Below are 13,289 nucleotides of genomic sequence, written 5' to 3'. Positions count from 1 at the left end.
TGATAATTATTCCTAATTTAATCCTTCTTTCTCTCTAACATTATTTTGGTTGCTAGGTTTATTCATTCAATATAAACAGAAAACTAATATTTTGAAAATGCCAATATTTGTTGCTACAATTAGGAAAGCTGAAGAATTTAGCTTTTGACATCATTTTAAGTTTAGAATCTTAACCTTTCTCTAGGAAAGGTAGTATTTTTTCTACTAGTGCATCATTTCTTCTTTCATTTTGGTTTTCCCATTGCCCATTACATTGGTTGTCCTTTCATTTGTGCAATAGGAAATTATAATCACATTTGATTAGTTTATTCTTTTATTAATCATTTTTGTTCCAGCTACAAGCATGTAACTTCTTTTTTTCTCTTTTTTTGTGATGCTAGTGAATTTGGTATTTCCTAATATTTATGTTCCATATTAAGCTTTTCACTTATTTTTCTTCATTGTGAATGAGTCAGTTTTGCTAAGATCTTCCTACGTGAGGCATAGCTCTTGGACTGATAATGATCTAGGCATACAAGCTTATAAAAGAATGAACTGCATATGCTATAGCTACTTGCTAGACATTTTGAATATTTTTTGTCAATAAAGTCAAAGATTTAGTGCATTACTGGTCTGGGTAGATTATTGTGATTCATTTTAATTTCTAGCCTAAACTTCCTGACCCCAAGATGACATAAATACACCACTTATTAGCTATTGTTACAATTTCCATAAAATAAGACATGGTTGTGGTTGTGATGTTAATAAATTATTGAAGAGGAACATAATCATTGTGGCTTTTGTGGCCATAAATATTATGGCTAAGATTTCAATATATGAAAGGCCATGTAATAGTGTACCATGACATGTGATGGCATAATTGACTATGTAAGATACCTTTAGATATTTCATGTATGATATTTGGATTTGATTTTAAGTTCAAATTAATAGATGACGAATTGTTTTAATATTAACATCTAAACAATTTATCCACATATTCTAAAAAAGATGCATGTATTCTTTATGCAACTCAATATACATAAAAGTTATAGGAAAAGTAACAAAATTATGGTTGACATTGTTAAAACCAATAACATGGATTGCCAACCAAAAATCTTACTTGGTTTTATGCATATCACAAAATCAGGTTGCGAAAACTTAATTTCCTCAAAACCTGATTTATGCAAGCTAGGTTTTGTAGATGGCATTAAGAAAGGATCCAAATGATTGCTTTGCCATATAACATGAGAAAAGGGGTTCCCATATCTCATTAGTTATATATATTACTTGATGGACAATATTTGTTTAATAGATCCAGCTTGTTGTTCTATTAGTAAAACAAATATAAATTATGCTAACTATGCACATGTAGCACAGGAATCAATTTCTTTATCCATCTCTATGGGCTATATTACAAGGAGATAATAGCATAGGCATGGCAAAATGGTTTATTTCGTTTTTCTCAGCAATCAAATATGAATTAGGTTCTTGAAGTTAAGTCCATTCAATTAGAAATAGGTTAATTGAAATCCTTGGTTATAGTAGACATGATGATTAGTATGTTTTTATGCAGCTAATTTTGGCGTTGGATTCGTAGCTTTCTCAAACCTAAATGAAGTTTTTGTGTCATTTTCAGTTACTCAACTCATTTGAAGCAATTGAAAATGTAGTTCTTGACTATCCGTGAGTACTTTCTTATGCTTTGTTCAAACTACAAACGTACTAGGTAATAATTCAACATGCACTAAGTCTTTTTATCTTGTTTCTTAGATATGTAGAATGCACTTCATCTGCCATTCAAGCTTTAACAGCTTTTAAAAAAGCATACCCTGGGCTTCAAAAGGAAGTTATCAATGATAGTATTTCAAAAGCTGCTAATTTCATCAAAAAGGAACAGTTAGCTGATGGATCATGGTGAGGTTTTTCCTTCTCTTCCATAATTATGAGTATGTATATTTGTTATTTAAAATATAATGTGAAGTTTGAAGCTAGTGATCATCATTTTTATTTGCAAAAAATTACTTCATTCTGAAATTTCTGCTAAGTTCTTTTATACAGCAGTGGGGGGTCGTGGCCTCCTCTTCCTTTCTAGATTTCTACTCCCAATTTTTTTTTTGGGAGAGGCTGTCGCTTCCCCTCCACTGCCCTGGTGATGCACAGTGAGTTGTCGGGTGTAGGAGAGGCCCGCTGTTCCTTGCAAACCACATGCATTGGGTGCGTGCTGCGTACTTTTTGTAGACTTAAAGTGAATTGGAGCGTACCCCTTATGCACCTTTGATATATATATATATCATTGGACTGTCCATGTGTATGCCAAATTGTCAATTAAATTTCCATGAAGCAAGACCAAGCCACATATGAGCTGGTGTGGGCAGTTGACTGCACCAGCTCCTCAAGGTTTCTTTATGAATTGTATGAGTTAGTTAACTTGGTTATGTTATATATATGAGTGCCCCTTCAAACATGAAAATATGTGAAGAGTGCCTCCTCTAGGATTTTTTTCTAGTTCCGCCACTGCCATGAAGTGAAAAAAAAAAAACAGTTTGAAAATTACTTAAAATTGTGTCATCTTGAACTTATGAGATATTATCTCTACCTTTATGTTGTTAATTATCTCCACCGACAGAAGTCATTATTATACATTACTTTTGTCTTTGTTTGCATTTATTTCTTTCGACTTTCTGCCTTCTATGCACATCCGCATACACACACGTGTGCATACAAAGCAAAAAATGAAAGAGTCTCTTGATCATATTTAGTGATACAATACTATTTTTAATGCTTAAATGTCATTTTGAAGCTATTCACTAAATAAAATTATTTTGAGAAGCTGTTCCTTTCATAACCATGTCAATACTTAGGATGATTTATTGGAGACATTATATGTGCATATAACATGCAAAAAATTAGTGTGGAAGTGGTTTTGCTCATTTGCTATGCAAAAGGTTTTTTCCTTTGTTATAAGTATTTACTAGCAAAACAGATTGTGAAAATGCTATGCCTCCATACATTTGACTATGGTGTTTTAGGTAGTTTTTTTCTTCTAAATTGCAGTTGCATGGTGGATGCAAAATGATTGAAAATATTGTAAAAGAAAGAATTATCTACAGAGAATTAATATTGTTAATTTTAATACATAAAAATTTAAATTACACATACATATTTCATGATTTTTTTAAAACTATAATATCTATATAGGATTTTAGAAAACATCACACCGTGCTAAAATCTAAGATTCTAGTCTACCTTTTCTTCTATGATTCACCTAATTCATGTGACCTTTAAGTGGAAATGATTACACATCTATATAAAGATATTTTCTTATATGTGTAGATTAAATTTTATTGGATTTGAAAATTAATAGTTTGAATTTTCTCGGCTCTTAAATTCTTCTTTCATCTTCAGCAAAACTATTTTTTAAATAATTTATATGTTCCATATCATGTAGATGATATTTTTATCTTTTTTTTTTAAATTAAATTCTGAAAAAAGGATATTAAACTAAAGACATATGGAAAGCACCAGAATATAGCTTTTTTTAATGAAGTATTTAAAAAATCTTGAATGTCTTATATCTTGGAAACATAAAGGACAAAAAGGTTATCAGATAAGCTTCATGATATCTTTCAAAAGTACAATCCAACCTTCCTATGAAAATAGGGCTGGGGGATCACCCCTCAACTTATTAATAAATAATAAAAGAATAAAAAAAATGTTCAACCAACTAAAATATCAATACCCTAAGGGGCCATTTGGTAATGTGAATAGTTTGTTACTGTTCCATAAATCTTTCCCAAGAATTGGGGCATGTTTGTAGAACATTGCGTTATAGTGTTTTATGAACCTGCCTCAATCTTAGGGGCAGATTCATTAGACAATAACATGTTACTGTTGCTAACCAGCCTCTAAAGGTTTGCAACCAAATCCTATGCAACTTCACAAACTAGAAACTGATTAAGACACATCATCTTTACCCAGATTGCAGCAAAACATTTAAGTCCTTAAGACAAAAAAAAACTGCCTCCAGGTATTTGGGTTTCAATTCGCTCCTCCACCTGGAGTTATTTGACCTAATCCTCACCATCTTAGTCCCTTGGGAACCTCCTGCAATAGTCTCTCAAACAAAAATGCTTCATTTACTCTACCTTGTCCACTGCTCCTAATGTACAACCCTACTGTCAATCCAGACCGCATCTACACACACACTAGCTCTATTTCTAACACCCATAGCTACTTCGACTATGCACCCACTCATGTCACAAATCAACTAAAATGGGCTAAAAATTCTTGATCTCAGCTATGAAAATATGTGAGAAACAACTGAGTGTATTGTTGATACCACTCATGAAATCTCATTCCAAAAGCTGTGCTTCCTGATACTATATTTGAGCCAGTTGTTACTTCATCACCACTGCAGCTTGATAAGACTGTTCCTGCTTAAGGAACGCCTCCTCACATGCATTCCACACCTCTCCCTTGACTTTACCAACAGATGTCCTCACCACTTTATCCATTTGCTAGATTCTACATACACAAGACCTTCCAAATCATGATGTTAAAACATAAATCATAGTTGGCAAGCTCGTCGATCTGATTCATGAGTCATTCAAGTTGAGACTAGGATCATGCGTTTACTGGGTCATGTGTCAAGGCCAACTGAGACAACTGGGATCGTCAAGTAATTATATCCTTTTTTTTTGTCGTGCATGGCTAAATATTGAATTTTGTAATATTCTGAATTGTTAAATATCACCAACTGTACTAAATATACACATATACTCATATTACATGTTATTCAGATTTAGTTTTATGAAAAAACCAAATATAAAGTCCAGATATATTTACCTTCTTCATCCATTTATAACAAAAATGTACTATAAAAATTTATGACTTAACATGGCTGAGTCATTGAGTCAACTATCTGACCCAATGACAGAGTCATCAGTCAATCCCAGTCGGGTTATGACTTTGCCAGCTATGACATAAATTCCAGAATAGCTGAATCTATTTATTCACTAGATCTCATCCTTTGATTCCACCAAATCTTCTTCTCGCACAAACCCTCGAACTGGGATCCTACGTTCATCAAACCAAGGAACAATAAACTTCCATTTGTTAGTTGCGCAGGGACAAGAAAAGATAAGGTGATCCTGCTTTTTACCAGCTCTCCTACACTGTCTGCACCCCCTTTTTGAGCTCTTGATTCAGTTGGAGGCCTGTGAAAACTACAAACATGGCAAACTGGCACGTTTTAGGATTGGATTTGGTCAAGCAAATGTATTTTCTCCATTTTGCATCCACCCACTTTAACCCTTATACTCTATCAGACCTGTCTCCGATTTCTAATGGCCCTTCCATCATCCTTCCAACTGATTACATCTTCTCCCTGTGATAGAACTACATCACAACTATCAACTATGCCCTTGGCATCCCTCCAGACCCTCCTTGACTCATCTTTACCATCCACTGCCTCCTTCACAGAAAGACCCTTTTTGAGTATAGAAAAGAAGCAAAGTAATAAAATCACGTGCTCCAAAATATAATGAAACAAGTCTATTTGAAAGTCTGAAAAAAAAAAATAGTGGGAGTACCTCCGGATTTAAAGTGTGATAGTTAACCTCAAGATACTTTTATTTCCTAGTGATATATTTTAAAATATGGCAGTGTTAACAAAATAAAAATGCAGTGAGGATAGCTTCAAAAATTTAGAGATTTTTATTGCTATATATATATATATATATATATGTTAAAGCTCCTTGTTGAAGTAGACATCAATTCATGCAGAAAACTTGTTTGATGATTTTACTGTAAGCGTTAAGTATTGTTCTAGTTTTTTCCAAAAGTAAAATCAAGGCTTTCCTTCCCGAAATTTTGCATGAGGGTTCAAGTTATCTATCCCACTTAAGAAGACCAAACATTACTTGACCTGAAAACCATAATAAAGGATAACAAGACAACCTATATATTTAATATCAGCAATAGAGTCACCCAGTTTTTTTGAAATCTTGGTGAAGCTGGAGGCCTAAGTTATCTGTCATCGTAATGTGAATTATGTGTTTTAATTGCACATAGTTTTACCTTCTTTAATTCTTCCTAGTTATTCTCTCTCAGTGCTTTTGATAGTTTAATACTTAGCAACGGGAACTTATATTCTCCAAATAGGTATGGCAACTGGGGCGTATGCTTCACCTATGGCACATGGTTTGGGATTGAGGGGCTGGTGGCTGCAGGCATGACCTACAAAGACTGCTCTGCAATTCGCAAAGCATGTAAATTTCTGTTATCAAAACAACTACCATCGGGAGGTTGGGGTGAAAGCTACCTTTCATGTACTGACCAGGTTAGATTCTTTCTTTATATATTAAACCATTGTCTTGGCCAACAGCTGTGAGTATGACATAAATATTCTAGCACACTTAATTTCATGCAGAGTTTAAGGAAATTTCAAATAATTTATTTGGTCTCGGGCCAGTATTAAATACTATGTCGAAGAACCTGTAGTCATAATTTAAGTGATCGATCCAGCAGGTTATCACAATCTATTTAACTTATATTTCTTATGGCTTGTTTAAAGGAACTTAACAAGAATATGCACTGAAATATTTTAGTAATCAATCATCATGCTACTGTAGTAGGAAAACGGCTCAGTGATGTTGCTGAAATGATGGCCATGAGTACGAAAACTATAGCCATTGAGGTTTTTAACCATACATTTTCTACATGGGAATACATGTTAGATCTATATAATGGCTTATACCCTGAATATTAATCTTGTTGAACGTTGCTTTCCTTCGCATTCGTTAGTCAAGTAGACTTTTAGAGGCATTTCCTTCCAAGTGGTTGAATCATATAATTTTTATGTTATTCAATTAAATGAAATGGAAAGCTTGTGTAATAATTTAAACTAGGAGAAGAAAGAGTTCAACAGTCGTACCAGTCTCTACTGGGGGTATTACTTATTTTTGTACTTATTTTATTTTCCCATTACGTCTTCAATTTAGTGAAAAAAAGGAAAATTCTTTTATATCATTCGAAAAGAAGCCATACCCATAGGTATCATGATTGTTTGTGTTTATAGCATGACCACTTGATGTAATGGGGAGCGAAGGTAAATAGCTCATACTACTAGAGGATTCCTTTGCCGGATACATAGCGGTTATTCTTGTGATTGGTTTAATGGGCATTTTCTTTTAGGGTTCATATTTCTGATTGGGATCATCCCTCTAATATTCGGATGATCAAATTGGAATAACTATTTACCATTATGTTGATGATGCTGATATTTTGTTGAACTTCATGAAAGCCTTTTACTAGTGACTTAAATAAGGTGGGCACTGAAATTTTATTGACTTATAGGCATTTACAATGGGATTAAGCTTAATGAGTCCATGATGTCTCTCTCTCTGCCTGTCTATATATATATATATATATATATGAAAAAGGGGGTGTGTTAGAAGCACTGAACCATTGCACCATGCTTTATGGCGATGGACTAGACCATTTCCCCTAGCCCGCTGCCATCGGTTGGGCGCCTCCCATTCGAGGCCGCCACTATGCCTCATTACCCACCACGATTAGCTGCCTCCCATTTGTTGCCAGCCAGCCACCATAGGCTGTCTTCCTCCAGTTTGACACAGCAATAATCGCCTCCTATCCGCCGAAGCAGGTTATGTATTTTCTACTGTGCATGAGATTTTCGTGCAAAAACGCCTCTAGTTAATAGAAAAATAAAACTTTTTGCTAGGACAAAAAAAAATTTAAAAATGAAAATACAAAAAAGATATTCATTTTTAAATAATTACCAAAATATCCCTTTTTTTTTCCTTTGGCGTATATGGAATGCACCGCTTATCCGCCTTCGCTCCACTTTAGTTTGTCCTCACTTTTCTCTAGTTTTTTGTTCTAGTTGCTATTTTGAGAGCACACCTCGTCGCCTTGCATTGCCATGAAACTTTTGCCACCCTTAAGAGCTGGAGCCCCATATTCACCCTGCCATCTGCTGGTGTTGTATCCCCCTCTATCTCTCCCATTGCTGCTACACCTTCACATATCATGGCCCACCACATTTTGCCCTATGTTCTCATTTCCCTTGTCCCAGTTCTTTGTTCCTAAAGCACAGTGCTATCCGACCGGCCTATGCTATCAACCCTTAATTGTCTTTTGCCTTGGTCGCCATCTCCCTCCCCCACATTTTATCTTGTATCATTCTTGATGATGACCTTTCCCCGGTTACCCTAGTTAGTGGTAGATTATGTTTCCTTTTGGTAGGCTTCTCCACAATGGTTCCTTTTGGTGTTGACCAATCTGCTTCTGCCCTTTCAATTGCTGTGTGCATAGACTTCACCCTCTTCCGGTCTTTCTGCCTCCTCATGGTGCATACTCGCTATGCTCATGCCTCTATCAGATTTTGGTGGATTCACCTTCATCGCTCCACCATAAGTAATGCTCAGGTCATGTGGCACTTGGCAGCCAATGTTAACTTGTGGGGTCTCACATGGACACGACAAAGAATGGATATCATAGCCAGGCTTCCTTTCCATATTCGACAAGGCATCATCGTAGATCTTTTTGCCTTCTCAATCGGTGCATACATTGATGAGTTGTTCCTTTGCTTGACATTCACATCTTCTTCAGATCCATATTTTTGGAGGTTTTTCTCGCTAATGGCATTTTTCCTTCCTGTAATGCTGGTTTCTTCGATTCATCAAGCAGACAATCTTTATATGGCTCATGCTCTTCTCATTGCCCCTGCTGTTTATAGTCATTCCAACACACCTTACTTGCATGTTTTCATTGTAGACGTGATCATCCGCAAGGACACAAGATTCATTTTGTTTCCCCCTTCGTGTTCGTCTTTCAGGCTTCCTCGCCCATTCATTCATATGGTGGCATACTGTGTCCCCAAGCCACGTTTACTACCTCCTGCCAATGCAATTTACATTGGCTCCATCTATGTAACCCTTGACCCTCTCTATATGCTCCTACCTTCTCCTGCAGTCCCTGCTGTCAATATATTTCTTCATTCATGGAGTGGTGAACGCTGTCATCTGCCTTCTTCTACCGCACATGTTCTATTACAGTCTTCATGTTCCTTCCTGCTTTCCTTCCTTCACGACATCCTTCTTCTTCCCTTTGTGACCAGACTTCTCATGTTCTTACACCTCACTTGCGGAAATGTTTTTCCTTTCCCAATTTTTTTCCTTTGCTTCTTTGCTTTCTTTGGCTCTGCATAGGGACAAAGCTAGAAATTTGTCAGTAGAAGGGCCAAACTATAATTGCAAATTTATGACAAGGGCCAAAATATAATTTTTCAAAATTTCTATATCAGCTAGGAATTTTTTGATTTCAGAAATTACTTGTAGATTTTTTTTCTAAAAAACTGAAGGTAAGGGGGTGGGGCAAGGCCCTTGCCAACTCCCTTTGGCTTTGCCCATCCTTTGTAGTTTCTTGCTTTTGTCCTACATTCATTGTTCCCATTATTTTATTTATGTGTGCAGATTATTTGACCTTTTTAGAGGTCACTTGAACCTCTATTTTCTACTTTGTCTTCCTCCTCTTTCGATTGTTGTGAGGCTATTTTCCCCTTTGCCTACTCCTCTATATTGTCTCTCCCTTTTTAGCCTTCTTGCTCATTCCTGTCTCCTCTAGTTCCTAGTGCTGCATTTTCTCCTTCTCCCACCTCGCTTCCATCTTTGTGGAAGGATCTTTTAGGTGTATAGAACATCAACGAGTTCTCTTTATTTATTGGAGATTTCTTACTACTGTAGCTCACTTCGGTGTTCGACATCCACCATTTAGAGGAAGTAATGCAATCCATCACCTCTACAATCACTATGTGAACGGAGTCATTTATCGGCATCGCGAACAATGGGCTCGTGTTGCTTTGTGGCTCTCGTGCATCATGTTTGAGACACAGGCCTCCCCATCCTTTTGCTAGTAGCCTCGTTTGACATGTTCTTCACCTACCTTGATGTCCAACCATTTGCATTGAAGGTCGCTAGCGTTTTGGTCGGTTTGCAGGCTGCCTTCAGCTAGTGGCTTTCTTACAAGCCAAAAGATAGCAAGGCTTCTTCTCATCTCCATCCTCTCTCTCCCTAGCGACCTTCTGGCATATGCCTTATTTCCATAATGTTTTACTATTTCTTATATTCTATCTCCTCATTTCTTAGCTCTCTCTCTATGTTGTGTTATTTGGTCCACTTCTTGTAGACTTCCATTTTAGTTTCTAAAATCAAGTTAGCTATCTCTCTCTCTCTCTCTCCCTGCCTTTCTTTTCCCTTCCTTATCTTGACTTTTCAACTGGTATCACAACATATTGCAATTTTGCATGCCTAAGATTTTTGTCATTAATTTATTCGGTGATTGAAGGCATTAAGAGTCGCAGCGGAAGATTATAGGGCCAGAGAAAATATGAGCAAGTTTAGATATTGAAGGGCACTTTGATTCCTATGTGTTTGACATTCATTCTTCTCAATCCACTTGTGGAAGTTGATTTTTAAAATGATAAAGAAATCAAATTAGATAACCCTAAATGTGTTTAGAACTTGAGGGTGATAACCTCGTTTTATGCTGTCATATGCATTACTGCTTTGTCTGTCATCATCATTCATTATATACAAGGGCCTTCGCTGTATAGTTACATTACTTGATAGATCTGTTATTCTATTTTTTGTTATTTCCATGTACAAAGATGTTTAGGTAACAAACATTCTATTTGCCTCTTTATCCAAACTTATGAATAATTTGTAAGAAACACTTTGAAGCAATGAGTTAGTTGACAACCTATCTATTATCTGTATATATGTCATGAATGAATGGTGTCGTTACTTGCCTCAGTGACAATCTCTCACTTAATTCCTTTCAATTCATTTTCATATAAAATTTCTAAATGAAACTCCTTGGAAAAACTAAGTCCATAATTAGTGAGTTCATACTTTTGGCAATGATCGACATATGGCTAGTGGAAGAAATTGATACATTATAGTATGATAATCACAAGTCTTAAGTGTGAAAGTTTGTGTTTTAACTTTGAAGGTTTGTGTTCTTTTGTGTGTGCACATATTAAAAGAGATTTGCTGATAAGCAGTTAGAACATTGATATTTTTTAGTACTTTATAGTGAATGTCTGCTTGCAGATCATGTCAAACATATACAGTCTCTTGATTTCCCTCTATATTTGACTGTCCCAATTAAATAACTATGCATATTTTCTCAATTTGCATGACACTCAAGTCTTTTCATAAGATGTTATGAAGGGAAGTTTCAAAATATTTTTGTTTCTCCAATTATATGATAAGTGCTATATGGAAATATTTGTCTGAATGAGTTATTGATATTTTAAAAATAGATAATAATTTTGAATAAGAAAAACCTATAGGGGCATGCTCAATTATATGATTCTATTGAAAAGCATATATGTCAAAGATACTATCGAGTCATTCGTAACCAATGCTGTAAAACCCAATGTCCTGGGACTCGACTCATCTATCCTTGACTCGTGATTCGATAGGTTAACTCCGTGACTCAGTTTGGGTTTTGTTAATTATTGTTTTTGAAAGAAAAATAATATCTAATTTGTCATTTAAATGTAAAAAAATTTGCAAAATGACTTGGACATATGTAAGGCTAAGAAATAAATTAACTTAAGTAATCATTAAGTCATATCCACTCATATGGTAACAAGAAAGTAGACAATAAAATTGCTGCTGCTACTTTGCAGTCGCATCTTTCAACATAACTGTTTAGCAAAATCTACAACTATCCAATAGTTAACTAACTGAACAAGTATGTATATATTATCTAAAACTATCATTCCAAAAGATAAAGAGCCAAATGATCTAAAAATTGAAATAAGTAGATAACCAAAGATGAAGTTAAGCATAATCATCTTTAACTTTTCTATTGCAATATGCAAATTTAATAAATGAGCCATAATTTTAAAATATCATGTTCCAATATAAGTTAGAAAGTCATGTAAAATATTAAGTAGCAAATAGCCAACCCCTTGTTGATTGTGCACAATGTGAAGTTTATCACCAGATTGCCGAGTCAAATGAGTTTTGGCTGAGTCAAACCGAGTTTCAGCTGAGTCAAACTGAGTTTTGCTGAGTCAGGTAGAGTTAACCCGAGTGAGGCTGAGTCAAGTGCCTTGCCGTGCAAACGACTGCTAGAGTGGTTCGAGTTAAATGGCTACTTTAAAACACTGTTCCTAACCACTATCTATGTGTCATATAACACTATTTATTGAAACCTATAAAAAACAAAAGATATTTCCTTATGACAACCGGGATAAAAATTGACTTAGTGCTCCATCTAAATTGACTTTCATATGTTGGGGAATAATTAATGGTCTAAATTAATATTATATGCAACTGAAGTACCCCCATTTTTTTTGCATGATTTGTCCTCGCACAAACTTTCTCTGTTTCTTTTAACTTTTTTGTCCATATCAAGAAATATGGATCAATATCTTGCACCATATTGCAACAAATAACTAATGAGTGCCAGAACAAGGGCTACCTCATGTATGTCAAGGAGGATACTATGGTGAATTAAACAATTGATCACATGCTATTAGTTGCACTATTTTGGCAAATGGTTCAAGTCGTCACTTTTTATTGTCAATCGAAATTCGAAAGTGGTGAGGATCTGAAGTAGGCTTTCTTTGTCAAACATCAAAAGTTTTTGAGTCCAATGAATTTGCTAAATGTCGCAAATGCTTTCCTTATTGTGTTTCTCAACATGTCATCTCATATAAGGTGTACATTGTGGACGACATATCTATGGTGCTTTGGAATTAAAGGAAAATGTCATACAATTTTAGTGATTTTTGTTTTGTGTTTTGCCCAAATTATCTATCTACTATTTCATCTTAATACATCACAAACACCATATGATTTTGGCAATAGTATTATTCGAATTGAACATGCAGCAGTTGGGACATGAATTGTTCGTTGTATAAGTAATAGCCAATTCTATTATAATCTTTTCGTCTCATAATTTAGCTTTGAAAGCCTTTCTTTTTCAAAAGCACTTGTTTCCTACCAATATGGGAAACGACTTGATTCTCCATCTACCAAGGCATTTATTTGACAAAGCCAAACCAAAAACAATTAATTTTATAAACTGCTTACAACATGGATGTAGTCCTTACTTCATGGCCTCCATGAACAACATAGTAAATCATCTACCTTGAGCGTATCCATAGAACCATACATGCTTTTCTTTGCCTAACCTAACACCTAAGCTCCAAATTGTGGATGCATCATGATCAACGATTTAGTTATGCTATGATCAGTTGGTTCAAGAGA

The 13,289-nt window shown here is 35.2% G+C and overlaps 1 protein-coding gene across 1 annotated transcript in view; it reads left to right on the top strand.

Moving 5' to 3' along the window:
- LOC116266870 (cycloartenol Synthase-like) overlaps positions 1 to 13,289 on the top strand; it is a 62,381-nt gene that overhangs the window by 30,438 nt on the left and 18,654 nt on the right. The window contains exons 13-15 of the mRNA XM_031648313.1: positions 1,616 to 1,662; positions 1,750 to 1,893; positions 6,142 to 6,319. Of these exons, the coding sequence (XP_031504173.1) occupies positions 1,616 to 1,662; positions 1,750 to 1,893; positions 6,142 to 6,319 (369 nt within the window). The remainder of the gene's footprint in view (positions 1 to 1,615; positions 1,663 to 1,749; positions 1,894 to 6,141; positions 6,320 to 13,289) is intronic.

The sequence above is a fragment of the Nymphaea colorata genome, chromosome 13, assembly GCF_008831285.2.
Source record: "Nymphaea colorata isolate Beijing-Zhang1983 chromosome 13, ASM883128v2, whole genome shotgun sequence".
NCBI lineage: Eukaryota > Viridiplantae > Streptophyta > Magnoliopsida > Nymphaeales > Nymphaeaceae > Nymphaea > Nymphaea colorata.
The sequence above is the reverse complement of the archived record's forward strand: the minus strand, read 5'-3'. Positions and strand labels throughout refer to the sequence as shown.